The sequence below is a fragment of the Scomber scombrus genome, chromosome 1 (assembly GCF_963691925.1).
Source record: "Scomber scombrus chromosome 1, fScoSco1.1, whole genome shotgun sequence".
Lineage (NCBI taxonomy): Eukaryota > Metazoa > Chordata > Actinopteri > Scombriformes > Scombridae > Scomber > Scomber scombrus.
In genome coordinates this window covers 37,436,865-37,459,730 of record NC_084970.1, presented here as the reverse complement: position 1 = coordinate 37,459,730, position 22,866 = coordinate 37,436,865, and the positions used below count along the sequence as shown (strand labels likewise).

The 22,866-nt window shown below is 45.1% G+C and overlaps 1 protein-coding gene across 1 annotated transcript in view; it reads left to right on the top strand.

Annotated features, from left to right (window-relative positions):
• LOC133998782 (NLR family CARD domain-containing protein 3-like) overlaps positions 1–22,866 on the top strand; it is a gene marked incomplete at its 5' end in the record, with an annotated part of 37,841 nt that overhangs the window by 654 nt on the left and 14,321 nt on the right. The window contains 3 exons of the mRNA XM_062437897.1: positions 92–1,883; positions 2,697–2,870; positions 6,903–7,076. Of these exons, the coding sequence (XP_062293881.1) occupies positions 92–1,883; positions 2,697–2,870; positions 6,903–7,076 (2,140 nt within the window). The remainder of the gene's footprint in view (positions 1–91; positions 1,884–2,696; positions 2,871–6,902; positions 7,077–22,866) is intronic.

Genomic DNA, 22,866 nt, shown 5'->3' with positions numbered 1-22,866 from the left:
GGAAAAACTAAACAGACACACTTACATGTTCAGATTTCTAGACTTTCTGTAGGATCCACTCACTGATTTCATTTGTTGTTTGTTCATTCAGGAGCTTGTGCTGCAAAGTGTCGACGTAAACTCAAGTCTAACCTGCAGAAGAAGTTCCAGTGTCTGTTTGAGGGGATCGCTAAAGCAGGAAACCCAACCCTTCTGAATCAGATCTACACACCGCTCTACATCACAGAGGGAGGGACTGCAGAGGTCAATGATGAACATGAGGTCAGACAGATTGAAACAGCATCCAGGAAACCAGACAGACCAGAAACAACAATCAGACAAGAAGACATCTTTAAAGCCTCACCTGGAAGAGATGAACCAATCAGAACAGTGATGACAAAGGGAGTGGCTGGCATTGGGAAAACAGTCTTAACACAGAAGTTCACTCTGGACTGGGCTGAAGACAAAGCCAACCAGGACATACACTTCACATTTCCATTCACTTTCAGAGAGCTGAATGTGCTGAAAGAGAAAAAGTACAGCTTGGTGGAACTTGTTCATCACTTCTTTACTGAAACCAAAGAAGCAGGAATCTGCAGGTTTGAAGAGTTCCAGGTTGTGTTCATCTTTGACGGTCTGGATGAGTGTCGACTTCCTCTGGACTTCCACAACACTGAGATCCTGACTGATGTTACAGAGTCCACCTCAGTGGATGTGCTGCTGACAAACCTCATCAGGGGGAAACTGCTTCCCTCTGCTCGCCTCTGGATAACCACACGACCTGCAGCAGCCAATCAGATCCCTCCTGAGTGTGTCGGCATGGTGACAGAGGTCAGAGGGTTCACTGACCCACAGAAGGAGGAGTACTTCAGGAAGAGATTCAGAGAGGAGAAGCAGGCCAGCACCATCATCTCCCACATCAAGACATCACGAAGCCTCGACATCATGTGCCACATCCCAGTCTTCTGCCGGATCACTGCTACAGTTCTGGAGGATGTGTTGAAAAGCAAAGAGGGAGGAAAGCTGCCCAAGACCCTGACTGAGATGTACATCCACTTCCTGGTGGTTCAGTCCAAACTGAAGAAAGTCAAGTATGATGGAAGAGCTGAGACAGATCTACACTGGAATAAAAAGAGCAGAAAGATGATTGAGTTTCTGGGAAAACTGGCTTTTGAGCAGCTGCAGAAAGGCAACCTGATCTTCTATGAATCAGACCTGACAGAGTGTGGCATCGATATCAGAGCAGCCTCAGTGTACTCAGGAGTGTTCACACAGGTCTTTAAAGAGGAGAGAGGGCTGTACCAGGACAAGGTGTTCTGCTTCGTCCATCTGAGTGTTCAGGAGTTTCTGGCTGCTCTTCATGTCCATCTGACATTCATCAAGTCTGGAGTCAATCTGCTGGGAGAAGAACAAACAACATCCTGGTGGCCTGAAGTGTTCAAATTAACACGCTTCTACCAGAGTGCTGTGGACAAGGCCTTAAAGAGTCCAAATGGACACCTGGACTTGTTCCTCCGATTCCTCCTGGGTCTTTCACTGCAGACCAATCAGACTGTCCTACGAGGTCTGCTGACACAGACAGGAAGTAGCTCAAAGACCAATCAGAAAACAGTCGAGTACATCAAGAAGAAGATCAGTGAGAATGTGTCTGCAGAGAGAAGCATCAATCTGTTCCACTGTCTGAATGAACTGAATGATCGTTCTCTAGTGGAGGAGATCCAACAGTACCTGAGATCAGGAAGTCTCTCCACAGGTAAACTGTCTCCTGCTCAGTGGTCAGCTCTGGTCTTCATCTTACTGTCATCAGAAAAAGATCTGGACGTGTTTGACCTGAAGAAATACTCTGCTTCAGAGGAGGCTCTTCTGAGGCTGCTGCCAGTGGTCAAAGCCTCCAACAAAGCTCTGTAAGTGTACAAAGAATCATAGGTTCATCATCTTTTAGGTTTTTAAAAAACTTAAACTTTGTGACATTTCCTCTCAGTCTCTCTTACTGCACCAACAAATCACTGGAGCCAAAGTTTTAGAATTGTGGAAATATCATCTTTGGGTCCACCCTAACATTTTAATGGAGGGTTGTTGTGTGTTGTTGGGTTTCATTAGGTCATGTCACCTCAGTGAGTTAGCTACAAGCTTATGTATGAGTAAGGAGAGAGGAGATGTGTTGATGAAGGGAGTGAGAAAGACGTGAAAAGCAGAAGTACGAGACAGAGAGAGGAGAAAATATGTGATGAGCAGTCAGGAGTGGAGAATTATTGAGAAGAGGACTGAAGGTAAACAAAGTTGGCAGTTCACAGGTTCGGTTTGGGTGGTTGATTAATACATAATTTTTCAGGTTGGGCATTGGATTGGCTCTTAGCGGCCAGGCCCCAAGCAGCAGAACCTCTGTGTGTTTGTGAGCGTGCACACATACAGCTTGGGGGGAAGGGTTGACTGACTGGTAGTGAGAAATGCTTCATAGAAACACAAAGTTAGAAATCTTTTGTATTATTATGATTAGCGTAACTGAAAAAAAGACAGCACCTGCAGTAGGCTCGTGCTGATGAAGTGTGAGGACACGTCCAAGTGTGAGCAACATGATGCTAACTACAGGTCACTTATTGGCCACAAGTAAAGAAATGTATGATTCTTACCTATAGCACTTTTAATCTTTGCTCAAGGAAGAAAACTAATGTTTGCAGTTGTTTTCTTTTGTTGTTGTTTTGCTGATTCTTCTTCAGGCTGACTGGCTGTAACCTCTCAGAGAGAAGCTGTGCAGCTCTGTCCTCAGTTCTCAGCTCCCAGTCCTCTAGTCTGAGAGATCTGGACCTGAGTAACAACAACCTGCAGGATTCAGGAGTGAAGCAGCTTTCTGCTGGACTGGAGAGTCCACACTGTGGACTGGAAACCATCAGGTCATTTTTAGTACTATACATGATATAATATTTTAGCTTTCCCCCAGTTTCTAGTTTACATGAAGTAAGTTTACATGTGTTTTCTGTGAAAATCAGTTATGACATTTTTTTTCATGCTCCTGAGTGCCTTTCCTCTGTCCCACTAACATCAACAAACCAGTGACATCTCACGCAACCAATACCTTGCTATCGGTGTTGAAACACCCTGCAGATATTAGCTCTCTAGCTAATGATACAGCTAGCTGCCTCAGTCAACCACAACACATCACACTACAAAACATGGCCACAATGACAAGTCGCCCACTCCCAAGCACACATCAAAACAGAAGCAGAAAAGAAGCTCCATTGTAATAGCAGAACATAGTCTACCCATTTTGCTTTTTTTTTTGATAGTCCAAAGGTAATCATAGTCTCTCCAGTGTGTCCTGGGTCATCCCCGGGGTCTCCTACTAGTGGGCGTGCCCTTAACACCTCACCAGGGAGGCATTCTAACTAGATGCCCGAGCCACCTCATCTGGCTCCTCTCAACGCGGAGTCTACTCCGAGCTCCTCCCAGATGACCGAGCTCCTCACCCTATCTCTAAGGGAGAGCCCAGCCACCCTAGGGAGGAAGCTCATTTCGACCGCTTGTACCCGCAATCTCGTTCTTTCGGTCACTACCCAAAGCTCATGACCATGGGTGAGAGTAGGAACGAAGGTCGACTGATAAATCGAGAGCCTTGCCTTTCGGCTCAGCTCTCTCTTTACCACGACGGATCTGTGCAGAGTCCGCATTACTGCAGACGCCGCGCCGATCCGCCTGTCGATCTCCCGCTCCATCCTTCCCTCACTTGTGAACAAGACCCTAAGATACTTGAACTCCTCCACTTGGGGCAGGATCTCATCCCCGACCCGGAAAGTGCACTCCACCCTTTTCCGGCTGAGGACCATTGACTCGGATTTGGAGGTGCTGATTCTCATCCCAGCTGCTTCACACTCAGCGTCGAACCGATCCAGTGAGAGTTGGAGGTCATGGTCTGATGAAGCCAACAGGACCACATCATCTGCAAAAAACAGTGACCCAATCCTGAGGTCACCAAACCGGACCCCCTCAACGCCTTGGCTGCGCCTAGAAATCCTGTCCATAAAGATTATGAACAGGATCGGTGACAAGGGGCAGCCCTGGCGGAGTCCAACCCTCACTGGAAACAAGTCCGACTTACTACCTGCAATGCGGACCAAACTCTGACACTGGTCTTATAGGGAACGGACAGCCCGTATCAGGGAGTCCGATACCCCGTATTCCCGGAGAACCCCCCACAGGACTCCCCGAGGGACACGGTCGAATGCCTTCTCCAAGTCCACAAAACACATGTGGACTGGTTGGGCAAACTCCCATGCACCCTCAAGGATCATGCAAAGGGTTTAGAGCTGGTCATCAGTTCCACGACCCGGACGGAAACCACATTGCTCCTCCTGATTCCGAGGTTTGACTATCCGACAGACCCTCCTCTCCAGTAACCCCGAATGAACCTTACCAGGGAGGCTGAGGAGTGTGATCCCCCTATAGTTGGAACACACTCTCCGGTCCCCCTTCTTAAAAAGAGGGACCACCACTCCAGTTTGCCAATCCAGAGGCATTGCCCCCGATGTCCACGCGATGCTGCAGAGTCGTGTCAACCATGACAGCCCCACAACATCCAGGGCCTTGAGGAACTCCGGTCGGATCTCATCCACCCCCGGGGCCCTGCCACCGAGGAGCTTTTTGACCACCTCGGCGACCTCAGCCCCAGAGATAGGAGAGCCCACACCCGGGTCCCCAGGCCCTGCTTCCTTACCGGATGGCGTGTCGGTGGGATTGAGGAGGTCTTCGAAGTATTCCTTCCACCGATCCACAACGTCCCGTGTCGAGGTCAGCAGCGCACCGTCCCCAACATACACAGTGTTGCTGCTTACTGCTTCCCCCTCCTGAGACGCCGGATGGTGGTCCAGAACCTCTTCGCTGCCGTCCTGAAGTCATTCTCCATGGCCTCACCAAACTCCTCCCATGTCCCATGTTTTTGCCTCGGCGATCGCCTCAGCTGCACTCCGCTTGGCCTGTCAGTACCTGCCTGCTGCCTCCAGAGTCACACAAGCCAAAAAGGCCCTATAGGACTCCTTCTTCAGCTTGACGGCATCCCTCACCCGGTTCGGGTATTGCCCCAACGACAGGCAGCGACCACCTTACGGCCACAGCACCGGTCGGCCGCCTCGACAATGGAGGCACGAACATGGCCCACTCGGATTCAATGTCCCCTGCCTCCAATAACAACACACCACTCGGGTTCAGATCGGGGGGCCGTTCCTCCCAATCACACCCTTCCAGGTCTTACTGTTGCTGCCAACTTGAGCGTTGAAGTCCCCCAGCAGAACGAGGGAATCCCCAGAGGCACTCTCCAGCACCCCCTCTAAGGAGTCCAGAAAGGGTGGATACTCTGAACTGCTGTTTGGACCATAGGCACAAACAACAGTCAGGATCCGTCCCCCCACCCGAAGGCGGAGGGAGGCTACCCTCTCATCCACCGGGATAAACTCCAACATACAGGCACCAAGCCGGGGGGCAATGAGTATTGCCACCCCTGCCCGGCGCCTCTCACCAGTGGCAACTCCAGAGTGGAAGAGAGTCCAACCCCTCTCGAGAAGACTGGTTCCGGAGCCCTTGCTATGCGTCGAGGTGAGACCGACTATATCTGGCCGGAACTTCTCAACCTCGCACACCAGCCCAGGCTCTAGAGCTAGCTTCTGCAGCTGAGGATCGGACCACCAAGGTCCCCGCCTTCGGCTGCCGCCCAGCTCACACTGCACCCGACCCCTTTGGTCCCTCCTATGGATGGTGAGCCCACGGGAAGGGGGCCCCACGTTGCCTCTTCGGGCTGTGCCCGACCGGGCCACCAGGCGCTTGCCATCGAGCCCCACCCCAGGCTTGGCTCAAGGGGGGGGGCCCCGGTGAGCCGCGTCCGGGCAGGGGAACCATATTTATTACTAGTCATGAGGGTCTTGTGAGCTACGCTTTGTCTGGTCCCTCCCCCAGGACCTGTTTGCCATGGGTGACCCTACCAGGGGTATAAAGCCCCTGACAACTGAGCTCCTAGGGTCATTGGGACACGCAAAAGCTCAGGGAGGGGAGGTTGGGTTTGGGTGGTTGATGAATGCATAATTTTTCAGGTTGGGCATTGGATTGGCTTTAAGCGGCCAGGCCCCAAGCAGCAGGAGCCTCTGTGTGTTAGTGAGCGTGCACACATACAGCTCGGGGGAAGGGTTGACTGACTGGTAGTGAGACATGCTTCATAGAAATATGGAGCAAAACACAAAGTTAGAAACTTTTTGTATTATGATAGATAACTTTATTGTGATTATGATAAGTGTAACTGAAAAGAAGACATCACCTGCAGTAGTATGGGATTAAAACGCTGACATAAATCACGCACGCGAATGAGACCCGTGTGCGCGCAAATCAAACATCCGCACGTACATATTGTTTTTGCAAGAGCTTTCAACGCACTCGCAAGCTATATTGTATCCTGCATTTCTGCTTCCTCGAGCAATATTTTAGCCTGCGAGGAGAAAAACATGCTTGAGCGTGCACATAATCCACTCGCAAAACTTTCCCCTGCTCGCTCGCGAGTGGGTTTCTTAAATGTGCGTTTTTTGTCAGTAAGGGGGCGGGCCTGGGGGCATGCCAATCACCATTGTATCCCCGAATATAATTGGTTGAGCGACTTTGCCAATTGGACTGCAGGGTACAGCCGCTAAAGAAACCCAAGCATGTTATTCTCCTCGCAGGCTAAAATATTGCTCGAGGGAGCAGAGATACAGGATACAATATAGCAAAAACAATATGCGTGTGCGTGGATGTTTGATTTGGGTCTCATTCGCATGATGCTAACTACAGGTCACTTATTGGCCACCAGTAAAGGAATTTCTGAATCTTACATATAGCACTTTTAATCTTTGCTCAAGGAAGAAAACTAATGTTTGCAGTTGTTTCCTTTTGTTCTGCTAATTGTTCTTCAGGCTGAGTGACTGTAACATCTCAAAGAGAAGCTGTGCAGCTCTGTCCTCAGTTCTCAGCTCCCAGTCCTCTAGTCTGAGAGATCTGGACCTGAGTAACAACAACCTGCAGGATTCAGGAGTGAAGCAGCTGTCTGCTGGACTGAAGAGTCCACACTGTGGACTGGAAACTCTCAGGTCATTTTTAGTACTATACATGAAATCATATTTTAGCTTTCCCCCAGTTTGTAGTTTACATGAGTTTTTGATACTAAAAATATGTTTTTACTGCCTGAGCCGAAGTGTTGCAATATCAAGTATACAGTAAGTAAAACTCCTTTTATGCCAATATGTTAGTCAGGATATTTGTTTCTATCATTTAATCTTACATGGAGACTCAATATGCATAAAGTCATGAAAACCCAGTATAATGGAATGAGTAACAGAAAATATAAAATAGAGAGTTACTGTCATGTCCTTTACATGCAGGTGAACATGCAAAACTGCTCAGGAAATGTTTCAAATGATTTTCTTTACATTCAGCATTTTTTTGGGGGAAAATACTACAAATTCTATTTAAAAAAAAGATTTATTTCTGGCATAGACCCCGTTATTTAGCAGTAGACAGACAGGAAAGAAGGGGGGTGTGACATGCAGCAAAGGACCTCCGGCCGGGATTCAAACCGGGGTCGGCTGCATATATGCGTACATGGCATGCGCTCTAACATGCACTCGACCACCTGCTCGCCCTACAAATTCTATTTTAACCCTGAATGAAATGAAATCAGAAATGTGATGGAAGATCATCAGTGAATTTTTTCTCTTTAGATATGCTGTCAAACAACATAACATTAAAGGCATTTCTTCTGCCAAAGTAAAAACAGAATGGCATCAGATTAAACCCTGAACTTCAGCAGTTGCAGCCTCCAGCAGGAACATGTGATTTCTCCTATTACTAACCTAAAATGTATCTGCATGACACCAACATACAGCAGGGGGCGCTGAGTGTAAACATAAAGGCCTGAAGGACAAAATCCTGTTTATTGAGTTGAAAATGTTTTTAAGCTCATTAGATGAACAGTTGTGTGTGTTCAGTCTGTCAGGATGTCTGATCACAGAGAAAGGCTGTACTTCTCTGGCCTCAGCTCTGAGCTCCAACCCCTCCCATCTGAGAGAGCTGGACCTGAGCTACAATCATCCAGGAGACTCAGGAGAGAAGCTTCTGTCTGCTGGACTGGAGGATCCACACTGGAGACTGGACACTCTCAGGTATGGACAGACAGGTGGACACTCTCAGGTATGGACAGACAGATGGACACTCTCAGGTATGGACAGACAGATGGAAACTCTCAGGTATGGACAGATGGACACTCTCAGGTATGGACAGACAGATGGACACTCTCAGGTATGGACAAATGGATAGACACTCTCATGTACGGACAGACAGGTGGACACTCTCAGGTATGGACAGACAGGTGGACACTCTCAGGTATGGACGGACAGGTGGACACTCTCAGGTATGGACGGACAGGTGGACACTCTCAGGTATGGACGGACAGGTGGACACTCTCAGGTATGGACGGACAGGTGGACACTCTCAGGTACGGACGGACAGGTGGACACTCTCAGGTATGGACAGACAGGTGGACACTCTCAGGTATGGACGGACAGGTGGACACTCTCAGGTATGGACAGACAGGTGGACACTCTCAGGTATGACAGACAGGTGGAAACACTCAGGTATGGACCGACAGGTGGACACTCTCGGGTATGGACAGACACTCTGACTAACTGAGGGACTCTGGTTCATGTTTAATGGTGGATATGAGTGAAGGTGTATGAAGCTGATTGTGTCTTTGTCTCTTCCTCCAGGATGGACCATGGTGGACTGCAGAGACTGAAACCTGGTATGAGGAAGTGTGAGTGTGTTTTCAGTTTGATTCATGAGAACTTTTGAGCATTTGGACAAAAATGTGTTTGTAACAGACGACAGTTTGAGATGAAAATAACAGACTTGATGTGCAAAGACCTTCAATTTACACCAAACTTCATTCAGACAAACATCAGACGCAGCTGGAATAAAATTTAAGTTTGAATTTGGAAGAAAAAAAAATCACCTCATCTAAAGGTGCAGTTACTCTGTATGTCCAAAGCTTTCAGTCACAACTCATGGTCTTCCTCAGTGATGGAGTGTCTCAGTTATCATGGAGATGGTTTAAGTTTGATTGGTTCAATTTCAGTGATTGTCAGTAAAGTAGTTAATAAATCAACAGATGATAAACTGCAGCTGTATTGTGTCTCGTTCTCTCCATCAGATGCCTGTGAACTGGAACTGGATCCAAACACAACACACAGAAACCTCAAACTGTCTGAAAACAACAGTAAGGTGACATGTACATGGGGGGTTCAGTCATATCCTGATCATCCAGACAGATTTGATGTCTGTCCTCAGCTGCTGTGTAGAAATGTTCTGACTGGTCGCTGTTACTGGGAGGTCAAGTGTAGAGGACATGTTTCTATATCAGTGAGTTACAGAGGAATCAGCCGGAAAGGAAACAAAGATGACTGTTGGTTTGGAAGGAATGAGCAGTCCTGCAGTCTGAGGTGCTCTGTTGATGGTTACTCTGTCTGTCACAATAAGAGAGAAACATCCATCTACTCCTCCTCGTCCTCCTCCTCCTCTTCCTCCTCCTCTGTCTCTCAAAGAGTAGCAGTGTATGTGGACTGTCCTGCTGGCACTCTGTCCTTCTACAGAGTCTCCTCTGACACACTGATCCACCTCCACACCTTCTACACCACATTCACTGAACCTCTGTGTGCTGGGTTTACAGTCTGGTCTGGTTCAGTGTCTCTGTGTCCTCCGTAGGAGGGAGAGTGTCTCTGTGTCCTCTGTAGGAGGGAGGGTCTCTCAGACAGAAACTCTGCTGACTGAAGATCAGCTGCTGAAATCAAACATCACACACACTCTGCACTGTGAAGCAGATCTGTCTCAGCTTATTATTTATAGACACAGTTACCGTCACCAACATTACCTTCAGCTTTGGTAAATCACATGTGTGTGTTAAATAACATATTTGCATTTTCTCCTCCCTGTATTTTACACACTGGGGTAAAAACGCCCCATATTACTTTCATTACGGTAAACTGCTAATATTACATTCATTACGGTAAACTGCTATTATTACATTCATTACGGTAAACTACTAGTATTACATTCATTACGGTAAACTACTAATATTACATTCATTACGGTAAACTGCTAACATTACATTCATTACGGTAAACTACTAATATTACATTTATTACGGTAAACTACTAATATTACGTTCATTACGGTAAACTACTAATATTACATTCATTACGGTAAACTACTAATATTACATTCATTATGGTAAACTACTAATATTACATTCATTACGGTAAACTGCTAATATTACATTCATTACGGTAAACTACTAATATTACATTAATTATGGCAAAAGTACTAAATGGACAGTTGAAAGACGTAGGCCTCAGTGCGCCATATTAGTAGATCAGCTGCACATTTTTTGCAGGTGATATCAAGTTTGCACACGTTTTTACCCATGCAGACCTTTAGTAAATCAGGCTCATAGTGCAGTAGATAGATAGATGGATAGATGTAAACTTTATTGATCCCCTTGGGTAAATAATAATGGTAATAAACAGTAAAATAATGGACCATAGTCTTCAAACAAGTTGTTGTGATTTTCTTATTTGAAGTGTTGTCTGTTGATTAATAGATGTAAAAGCTCCTAATTCCCTTATAGATGTGTATTTTGAATATATATGATGTATTTTTATATTCTTTATATTCCTCCTTAACATGCTAAGTAAGTTAAGCTAAGTCGTATTTCTTACATTAATTTTTTAGTTTAAATTTTGATGTTCTATACTTATATTTTTGATGTTGTTTTGAATAGTACTGAGTAATGGTTTTGATTTGTACACAATACTTTCAACCAGTGTTGTTTTCGTCAACGATGACGATGACGAAATCATTTCGTTGACGCCACTTTTTTTCATGACGATAACGAGACGGTGACGAGATAAACATAGCTCTCTGATGACGAAAACATGACGAGACGTGTGTGAGTTTTCGTTGACGAGACGAGAATGGACGAAAATGTTAGTGTGTGATCTGTCAGACGTTTAAAATGTGTGACATTTCTCCTTATTGTGTGTGTCAATTAAAACCTAAAAAGTATCTGCTGCTGCCTACAGTCTATCCTTGTTTGGTCACGCCCACCACCTGGCGTGCAGCGCACAACATGCTCAACACGTCACACTGTTGTTACTCATCAGACAATGGACCATGATGGCGGCGGCAGTTTCAACACAGGGGCTCGGTGGTCGCAAACGTAGAGACGACATATGGGTGTATTTTAAATATAACCCAGCAGATAATAAAACAGAGTGTATTGTGAAGGAAGACGGTGACAAATGTGGCCACAAAGTAGGCGGAAAAAATACGACCAACCTTAAGCGGCACTTTAAGGCTCGCCACAAGGATATTTTTTAATATATTTTTAATACACAATCCTTAGATCAGAAATGTGCCGTTGGGTGGAAACCTTATATGTCTAAAACCATTCCTTTATTATTGTTATTATTTGTGAAAATAGCAGATCTGCAAGCTTACAATGTGTTGAACTTATAGATCTGCTGCTATTTTCACAACTTATGTGTGACACTGCCCAACAGCAATCTCCAATACTTATTGACCTAAATTAATTTGTTAAAAGACTATACTTATTTTTTCTTTTTTTGACTAAAACTAGACTAAAACCCTTTTGAGTTTTCGTCGACTGGACTAAGACTATCACATATAGAAGTGACTAAAATGTGACTAAAACTAATAAGCATTTTAGTCCAAAAGACTAAGACTAAGACTAAATCTAAGATGGTTGTCAAAAACAACACTGCTTTCAACACGTTCACAGACAGTAGTCTTGATGTGTATTTTTGATTAATTTTTTGAATTACACACAACTGCAAAACACAAGCAAGTGCTAATTAGAGATGTTTTCCATGCTTACATTACATTTGTAACTGATTTCAAATACCTTATGTTAATCATAAGTATAGTGACTCAAAACAGAAAACGGAGTCACTGAGAGGCTAAGTGAGGGAGCATTGCACTGCTGACTCGCTACATAAACAACAGAGCCATTTCCGTGTTTTCCGACTGAGTGTGTATTTATTTCCAACGTCAAACAAACAGACAAACAAGGCAAGGCACGGCAAGATGTTCAGGTACTCAGTTTGTAGTTAGATTAAGCGGTCAACAAAAAATACGCTCTCCCTGCTCACCCCCTCTCCATGCCGCCGCCGCGGTAAACAGGTGAATATATGCCCATTCATTCAATCACTCAATCACTGCTCCATGACCACACCCCCCCGTGACGTGCATGAAAGGTGCAAAACTGACAGCTGAGGCCAAACACAAACACAAACCCGACTATCCCAGCATATGGCACCAACAACCCAGCCCCTAATTATTATTACTGCAATAATTACATATAACAAATAAACAAGACACATGAAATAACGAAATCCACCATTGCCCTTGTTTATAGTCCATCGGTATAGTTCATCAATGCGCTCTTCTCCCTGAAAGAAAAGTCAAGTCTAGTCAAGTCCAAAAGTTCAAACACACAACTTCATGGAGTAATCTTAACCATGTTGTGCTGTCGGTCAATAAAGTCAGTGTAACTGTCCCAGCAGAAACGTCCTCCCAGAACCAAGAAGTCAGACTTCCGCCTCCTGCAGAAGACAGACTTTGGTTATGGGCCTTTCCAAGGAGCTGGTCTTGGTCTTGATCAGCAACCTACGCACAAATCCTCTTCTGTCTGGAAAGGTCTGGATGACCCTTCCCATGACCCACGAGTTCCGCGGTGCTGTTTCATCCACGATAAGCACGACGTCTCCTACCACAAAGTTGCGCTTGATACCTGTCCACTTCTGCCGTTCCTGCAACTGTGGTAAATATTCCTTAGTCCATCGCTTCCAGAATAGATTGGACATATACTGGACCTGCTTCCAGCGTCGATGAGCGTAGATGTCATTTCTTTGAAATTCCCCTGGTGGCAAGGAAGGGAAGGTTTTTAACAGCAAAAGATGATTAGGTGTTAAAGCTTCGAGATCATTAGGGTCGGTTGAAGCCTTGGTGATTGGCCGACCGTTAATGATGGCTTCCACCTCACAGAGGACAGTGTGCAGTCCCTCCTCATCAAGATTTTGCACCTTAAAGATGGAATTGAAGACCTTCCGCACGGATCTGATCAACCTTTCCCAGACGCCACCATGGTGTGATCCAGCTGGAGGGTTGAAAACCCACTTTACCTCCTTTTGAAGAAGAACATCATTTATCTGAGCTTGATTCCAACCCCTGATGGCCTCTCTCAGCTCACGTTCTCCTCCAATAAAATTTGTTCCATTGTCTGACCGAATTTCCCGGACTTGGCCACGCCTTGCCATGAATCGTCGTAGTGCGTTGATAAAAGAGTCTGTATCCAGCGAAGGAGCCACTTCGATATGGACAGCTCGTATTGCCAAACAGGTGAATATGACTCCATATCTTTTTACTACCCTCCTCCGGCTCTTAACCTCAAACGGTCCAAAGTAATCCACGCCGACTCTGGTGAATGGAGCTTCGTCTGGACAGACCCTGTCAGCAGGAAGATCAGCCATCAGCTGGCACCCTGGAGCAGCTTGCAGCCTCCGACAAACAACACACTTTGACAAAATCCTCCTTATGGCTGTGCCAACCCCTGGAATCCAGAACCTTTGACGCAACTTGGACAACATGTAGTTGCGTCCTCCATGACCAACCTGTTGATGTATGTGCCTCAGGAGAAGGTCTGAAATGTGGAGCTCTTTGGTCAGAATAGCAGGGTGTTTTGCATCTTCAGGTAAAGCTGCCCTACTTAATCGTCCACCAACCCTCAGGATACCATCCTCCAATACAGGAGAGAGTTTGGAGATGTGACTATTCTTTTTCACATTTCCGCCACTCTGTAAACTAGAGAGTTCGTTGGGAAACCTCTTCCTCTGGCAAAATCTGATGATTTCCATTTCAGCATCCAGCAACTCATCTACTGTGAGGAAACCTCTCCATGTGAGGTCTTTGACTTCTCCATTTCCCTGCTCTGAGGACGATCTTTGTTTTTCCCATGGCTCAGACTGAGTGGCTGCTGAGTCAGACCATTTCCTCCTCTGGCTAAGACACCGCAGCAAGTTCTTTAGCCTGATAACCCAAGCCACAGCCCTTCTCAAACAGGTCCAAGAGGAAAAATGATGGATTAGTCGAGTGGTTGCATCCACATCCTCTGAGATCTGCACCGCATTCACTGCAACACTGACCTTGACTTCTGGATCATTTGGAAGAAGTTCACCCAAACAATCTGGACTCACAGGCCAGTCCTGTTCCGGATGCAGAAGATATGCAGGTCCTGACAACCAAGTCTCACTCCTCAGGAATGTGTCAGCCTTCAGCCCTCTGGAGGCCACATCTGCAGGATTGCTTAGAGTGTTTACATACCTCCACTGAGATGGCTGTGACACTTTGAGTATTTCTGAGACCCTGTTGGCGACAAAGGTACGGAACCTTGAAGTCTCGTTCTTAATGTACTTTAGCACGGAGGTGCTGTCAGTCCAAAATGTTGACTCTGTTAATGACATGCGCAACTCCCTTTTCCAAAAGGTGTCCAGACGACTTGCCATGGTAGCAGCTGTGAGCTCCATACGAGGTATTGAGACCGACTTCAGAGGAGACACCCTGGACTTTCCCATGACAAAGCTGCTATGTACCTGTGAACGTGCATTCTGCAGGAGCAGGTAGGTCACTACACCATAACCGTTTTCACTTGCGTCTGTAAAGTGGTGCAATTGTGCCACAGTGACTTCTCCAAAATCTGGGGGCTTTAGACACCGAGAAACCTGGAAGTGCTCTAACTGATGAAGCTCTTTTAACCAGTTTGTCCATTCCTGTGCAGCTGATGGTGGTATAGGGTCATCCCAGCCGAGTTGCCGCCTGCACAGGTCCTGCAAGATGATTTTAGCAGAGAGGACAATGGGACTCAGGATTCCTAAAGGATCATATATCGAACTGATGACAGAAAGGATCCCCCTCCTCGTCACAGGCCTGTCCTGCACCAGGATTTTAAACTTGAAGGCATCAGACTGAATGCACCATTGCACCCCAAGCACCCTCTCCACAGGTAATAGGTCGTGGTCCAGATCCAAGTCCTTTATGCCCTTTGCTCTTTGATCTCCTGGGATTGCTGCCATCACTGCACGCCTATTGCTCATCCATTTTGTCAGCTTAAAGCCTCCTTTGGCACATATAGAAACCAAGTCACTGTACAGCGCCACCGCTTCTTCCTCACTGGCTGTCGATACCAGACAGTCGTCCACATAGAAGCAATGCAACAGCTTCTCAATGGCCTCTTGGCAGAACTGTTCTTCGTTGTCCTCAGCACATTTCCTCAATGCAAAGTTAGCACAACTTGGTGAGGAGGTCGCACCAAAAAGATGTACCAACATTCTGAAGTCCACTAGGTCTTGGGTGACATCACCTTTGGGCCACCAGAGGAACCTCAATAGGTCAGCGTCTTCCCTTGGTACCCTTACTTGGTGAAACATAGACTCTATGTCTGCCATGATCACCACCGGTTCCTTCCTGAATCTGGCCAGGACGCCAATCAGCGAGCTAGTGAGATCTGGACCTTGTAGCAGTTGAGCATTGAGAGACGTTGACTGGAAAGTGGCTGCACAATCAAAAACCACACGGATTTTTCCTTTCTGAGGGTGATAAACACCATGGTGTGGGATATACCACAGCCTTCCATCACTACGTGCCAGCTCATCGGAAGGTACTTGCTCTGCGTATCCCTTGGCGACCATGTCATTCATAAAATCTGTGTACTGCTGTTGAAATGACGAGTCCCTTTTAAACCTCCTCTTTAGGTTTAGGGCACGCTGCTCGGCAACCTTCTTGTTGTTTGGCATGTTCACAGAACTTCTCAGGGGCAATGCAATCTGGTAATGGCCATCTACAAGTCTGGCCGAATCCTGGGCCAACCTCATGAACTTTTGATCTTCTCTTGACTGACCAGGTTGTTCATCATAGCCACATTCTGGGAAATCTGTTCTGAACTGCTGCTGCCAGAGCTCCTCCAAGTTCAGGACTGAGATTCTGTTAACGGTCGCAACATCCATTCCATCACCACTGTCTCCCCCCAGTGGTCCATTAACAGTCCAGCCCAAAATAGTCTTAATGGCATAAGGTCCATCCTCCACACTACGGATGACTTGTAGTGGTTCCAGTGCCTTTGGTACATTTGTTCCAATCAACAGCTCAACTTCGGAGTCAATGTCAGGTAAGTGAACATCTCTCAAGTGCGGCCACCTCCTAAGATCCCTTTGACATGGAATGTTTCCCTTATGGACTGGCATACACTCCTGGGTATAGGTATTGGGCAAATCACAGTATGTCTCCCCATCCAAGCCAGCCACCTCCAGTCCTGTGATCACATAGCTATTAACAACCTTCTCCTGACCCATTGTCCGCAAGAGAATTCGTGTCTTCTTCCCTGAGAGGTTGAGCTTGTTCATCAGATTTACTGTGCAGAAAACAGCCGTGCTACCCTGATCCAAGAAGGCATAAGTAACCACTGCATGGTTACCTTTCTTGGATTTAATCTGTACTGGAACTATAGGAAGCTTGCAGTCATGACCACCAGCCCCAGTAAGCCCATTGGATACCAGAGCACAGCCTACTGCGGCGCCTGGTTCTCCCTCTCTCACTGGATCCCTTTCCTTTGAGTGGATGTGAAGCAGTGTGGGGTGTTTCAAACTGCACACTTTGCATGAGAGACGCTTTCGACAGTCCTTGCTGACGTGTCCTATACACAAACAGCCGAAGCACATTCCCTTTTCCCTCAAAAAAGTGATCTTCTCGGCGTGAGCCCTTTTCTCCAATCGAGAGCAAAACTCCAAAGTGTGTCCACCCTCACAAAACGGACAAACTTTCTTGACTGATGAGGTCGTGTCTGGTCTCCTTCCCTTTGTTGTTGTGTAATTGTTCTGTACAGTGGTCATAGTTGTAGCAAAACTACTTCCCTTTGGCCTAGGTCTAGGTTTTAAGTTGGTTCGACTCATGCCTCTGTTTAATGCTGGTGATGCATCCTGAATGTCCCCGAATACTGGGTCTGTTAGAATCCTTGCTTGCCTTTCGATGAAATGGACAATATCATTGAATGTAGCCCTTTGGTTACGTCTCTCTTGTATTTCACAAGCAGTTGTCCTCCATCGATCCCTTAGCTTGTAAGGCAGCTTCTTTACTATTGTCAGCATGTTAACAGGCATATCCATTTCAAACATATACTGCACCTCGTTCATTGCATTCGAGCAGCCTCTGAGAAATAAGCTGTAGTCTTGAAGCGCCTTCACGTCCTCTGATTTAATCGGGGCCCACGACAATGCCTTGTCCATATAAGCAGCTGCAACCCTTTGTTCATCTCCAAAATGTTCTTGTAACAGGATTTTGGCCTGAGCGTAGCCCCTGTGTGGATCCATGTGTTGGCAGCTTCTTACAAGGTCTCTTGGGCGACCTCTGGTGAATTGCTCGAGAAAGTACAGGCAATCACTATGACTGGTGGCCTTGCTTTCAACACCATTTTCAAAGGCTCTCATAAATGTATGAAACTGCAATGGGTCACCATCATACACCTGAATATCTCTTTTAGGCAAGGATGCTCGTTGCTGCTGTTGTATCAGTAGTGTTGTTATTTCATTCTGTCTTTTCATGATATCAACAACATTGTTTTGCTCCCCACTGCTTGCTGAACCTCCAACGTTGAGAATGTTTCCATGATGCATCTGATCATTAAGAGCATTGGGCTGAGGATTAAACTCAGGTAGGTGGCGCTTTAAAGCGGGAGGCTGAAAGTGAGCCGCGTGGGTCAGCCTGTCTGATTTAGGCCTTGTCACCTGTTTGCTGTCCATGATTTTAGATTGCTGTTTAGATGTTTCCAGCCTCTGAGGAATGAAAGGAGCGGCGTCAATATTGAACTTTGTTTTTCCTTGTTCGTTTTTAAGGTAAGAATTCATTGCATTGGACCGGTCTGTTACAGTGTTTTTAGCACCAGATGTGCTAGCAGCCCTTAGCACACTCACTTTTGCAGAGTGTGCAGCAATTTCTTCATCCAGCTTGAGCCTTTCCTTACGTTTCCGTATTTGCTCCTCCTCCTCTTCCAGTGCATGTTTGTCCTGTAGAAGTTTTTGCCGTGCCATCAGTGCAGCCAAATCAGCTTCTGCCTTGATGCGAGCAGAAGAAGTCCCTGATACGTTGGACCTTTTACCACTTCCAGAGCTTTTTCCACTTGCAGCACTTTTTGCAGATCGTCTGCTTTGCACATTTGATATGCTATCACTTGGTTTCACATCATCCTGTAGGCCTCCATAAAGTGTGATGGGGCCTGTGTTGTCCTGTGCTGCTGCCTGTGAGGCATCATCCATTTGAAGGTGACACACATCCTTTGTTGCTGCAACCAAATCATTTTCCACAGGGTTGGGAACATGTTCCTTTTCCTCCAACCACTGAATCACATCATTCTCAAATGTACTGCTGTAATGTTCAATGCTTGAGAACCAATCCTTCTGTCTAACCTTTTCATCCTCAGGTAACAGTGGAATTATTGTTTGATGCAGGTTAACAGCAGTATCAAGGAGCTGAGTGAGAGTTTGCAACTGAGATTTCAACTCCTGTGCATTTTCCTTTTGTTTCATAAGCCTTTTCATTGCAGGTATTAAGCCCTTTATTTTGTTCACATGAGTTTTACGTTCCTTTTGTAGATCTTCAACTTTATTTGCCAAGGCTTTTGCAGTGAGTTTGACATTTCTTTTGGCATCCACTGCTTCAAACTCATTGTTTTCCACTCTTTCCTTTGTTTCACTCATATTGCGGGGTTTTTTTTATTTTTTTAAGCTCAGCAGCTCAGTGATTTGCGCAGTGAATCAACAATACACCCAGCATAATTTTTCCCTTTTCCACAGATCATTTATTTCACATCCATAGGTATTGGGGAAAAAGGAACACCACAGATATTCACTCTCAACGAGCAGCGTGTCTCAGCGGACTTTCGCATGCGGGCAGCGCTCCCCAATGGACGCGCTGTCAATCGAACTGCGTTCAATCCAAAATACACAGCATGAATGAATGCGAGTGATACAGGCCTACCGGTCTGAAGTCCGCGTTGCGATGAGTCTGGCGTTGCAGTGATCGTGTGGCGTGATCGTTTCCAAGTGTCCCGTCTGGGTGTAGTAGCCGCGTTTTTTGTTGACAAAATATAGTGACTCAAAACAGAAAACGGAGTCACTGAGAGGCTAAGTGAGGGAGCATTGCACTGCTGACTCGCTACATAAACAACAGAGCCATTTCCGTGTTTTCCGACTGAGTGTGTATTTATTTCCAACGTCAAACAAACAGACAAACAAGGCAAGGCACGGCAAGATGTTCAGGTACTCAGTTTGTAGTTAGATTAAGCGGTCAACAAAAAATACGCTCTCCCTGCTCACCCCCTCTCCATGCCGCCGCCGCGGTAAACAGGTGAATATATGCCCATTCATTCAATCACTCAATCACTGCTCCATGACCACACCCCCCCGTGACGTGCATGAAAGGTGCAAAACTGACAGCTGAGGCCAAACACAAACACAAACCCGACTATCCCAGCATATGGCACCAACAATAAGTATATCTGTATAATCATCATGACATCTGATATGTGCATACATTTGATTTGTTTGGGTTATTGCAATAAACTGCTTCAATTCTGCAAGTTCATGTCCTGTCTCAGACTGAAACACTCATGTCTCATAATTAATTGATGTTACAACTGTGGGCGTAATTTGTGTTTAAATGTTTTTTTTGTGTTAAAATATGTTCTGTTAATGTGTGTATAGACAGGAAGCAACTGGTGGATCAATTTCCAGCCTGGTCAAATATGATACAAATACATCTAAGATAGCGTTGGTGCTGCACAGAGGGGCATTCCTCATCTCCCTCCTCTCCCAAACAGCCACAATTTATTCACTTTGTTAATCCTGAGTTTGTTAGCTTCTTTTGTGGTAGGGAAGGACTACCAGTGTTGTTATCTTATTTTCTTCTGTTTATTTAGTTTAGGAGGTAAGTGATCTTTAGGTTTCTTTAGTTTCTGATTGATTATATGGTTTACTCCTCTGCTAAACTTGTTTGGTTTGTTGTTTTCGCCTTAGTCCACCCTGAAGTTAAACCAGCTTTTTAATATATTTGATAATGTAGATAAAAAACCACGTTATTTTGTATTAAGCCTCATGGCTCTTTTCCACTATACAGTTCTAGCACTACTCGGCTCGACTCGACTCGACTCGGTTTGGTTCCAGAAACAACCTTTTCCATTACTATAGTACCTATGTGGCACAATTAAGTCATATGTTAGTTAAGAGTTGTGTTATCAGCTTCATATGTGTTTTATGTGTTTATGGGAAGAAGAGTGTTAATTATAGTTAAAATCTAGGGTACAAAGTTATTCACTGCCAGTGTTAGTGTTACGCTAGTAAATCACCAGCAGGTGGCAGTGTCGCTACACAAGCGGGCTGAGCTACCAGGAAGTCTCGGGTCAACAAGTAAGTTAACCTAAAACTATACTTTTTACATGTTGCAGGTAAGCTGGTGATGTTAATGAGGGATCCAGGGTTAGGATAATGTTTATACTGTACGTCGAGGCCACTGTATTATGTCCTGTGAGTGTTATTAGCGACTTTATTTCACTGTGTAATGCTAGCCAGTTAGCAGCTAATGTACGGAAGGTTCCCACGTTGGTAGTAGTGGCGCGCGGGGCAGTAGACTTCACAATGAGCCCCCGTCACTCATATCTGTTAAGACTGGGCACAGTAACATTGTGTGAGATTGTTTTATGAATATTGGGTAAGACTGTTCCTATTCATAGCCTAATGAGTGAACCTGTTTATATTAATGTTTCATAGCACTGTTATTAAGAAAAGGTGGTGTTATACTGAATGCAGATTATTATTATAGACATGAATGAATGAGACATATTGCCTTCAAAAGAGTTTGAGATGAGGTGTAAATCTTTTATTTAGATGTACTGATGGTATCTTGTTATTGTTTATTGTGAACAAGACATAATGAGAATCTTTGTGTACAAGATGAAAGCAGAAAACGTTGTGTAGCGACTGTGAACCTAAAACTATACTTTTTGCATGTTGCAGAAATTCATTAAATATGTAGCACCATATTGAGCCTGCGTGACATCATTCTGTGCACCGCTACACCTACTCAACGTGGGCGGGGTTGTCGTAGCACGGCTGCATTAAACTGCCGTAACTTTGTTTTCTACGCGTCACAAACACATAAACAATGGAGGCGATGGTGTACTTGCTGCTGTATGAGGCTTTCTGTCTCACACAAAGCAAGAGAAGAGAAACTAATCTCTGTAACGCTGTTGTTGGTATTTAAAAAAGCCGGGTTTAATTCTTGTGTGGGCCGGCTCATGACTCTTCCAGTGACTCTCTGACCAATCAGCGGCCGGCAGTCTGTTGACGTCACATTTAGTATCGGCTAGGCTCAGTTGGAACCTCGGCAGAGCAGGTACTAAAAAAGCACCAGGTACCAGGTACTATCCCTGATGGAGACGCAAAAAAACGAGTCGAGTAGAGCTAGAACTCTATAGTGGAAAAGCCCCATTATTGTCTTTGTGGCTGCTTGGGACTTGGGGAAAATGGGGCCTTGTTTCATGTTGTGTCTCAGGCACCCTTTGACTGGGCATAACAAATTATTGATCTCAGTTGACTCTGCTGTTGTTATTGTCAGGATCTAATGAGCCGCATGCAGCTCTATTCATGTTTTAATCAAGTAACATTTATCCAGCTGTGGAACCCACAGTGTTTCTCACATGTATTTTATCACATAATCATAAATAAAAACTATTCATGACATACTTGTTGAAAGCATCCTCACTTTACTGACACAATGGATAATATAACAAGCTTTTAAAATACAACACATTGTTAAAGATGAAACCAAACAGCAGTGTGTAGTCGGCTCACATTTCAGATGTCTATGAGTTGTTAACAGCTCCACCAAATAGTGATTTTTCCCTCTAAACTTCTCACATGCTTTCATTTCAATAAATGTTCAAATGATCCAATATTTCAGCAAAAATCAAAGATTAGAGAAAAAGTCCAAAAACTGAAAACACATTTGTGTATCAGAACTTAGTTTTTTCTTCTTTCCTCTCCCATTAATCATCTCACCACCCCTCACATTTATCTGCTGACCCTTTGGAGGGGCCCCAGCCCTAGGTTGGGAACCGCTGGACTAAACTAGCTAACTGTATATAAAGTAGTGTAAACTAGCTCCACCTCCAGCAGCTACAACAGTAACATGCTGCTCTAACACTGATGCTTCACTATTAATAATCTAATGATGTCATAATAATAATATATCAGTCAGAGGACCAAACCACTACTTTACTGTAATACTGCATACTACATCACTATAATACTGCAGTACTTTTACTGTAATACTGCATACTACATCACTCATAATACTGCAGTACTTTACTGTAATACTGCATACTACATCACTCATTATACTGCAGTACTTTTACTGTAATACTGCATACTACATCACTCATAATACTGCAGTACTTTTACTGTAATACTGCATACTACATCACTCATAATACTGCAGTACTTTACTGTAATACTGCATACTACATCACTCATAATACTGCAGTACTTTTACTGTAATACTGCATACTACATCACTCATAATACTGCAGTACTTTTACTGTAATACTGCATACTACATCACTCATAATACTGCAGTACTTTTACTGTAATACTGCATACTACATCACTCATAATACTGCAGTACTTTAACTGTAATACTGCATACTAC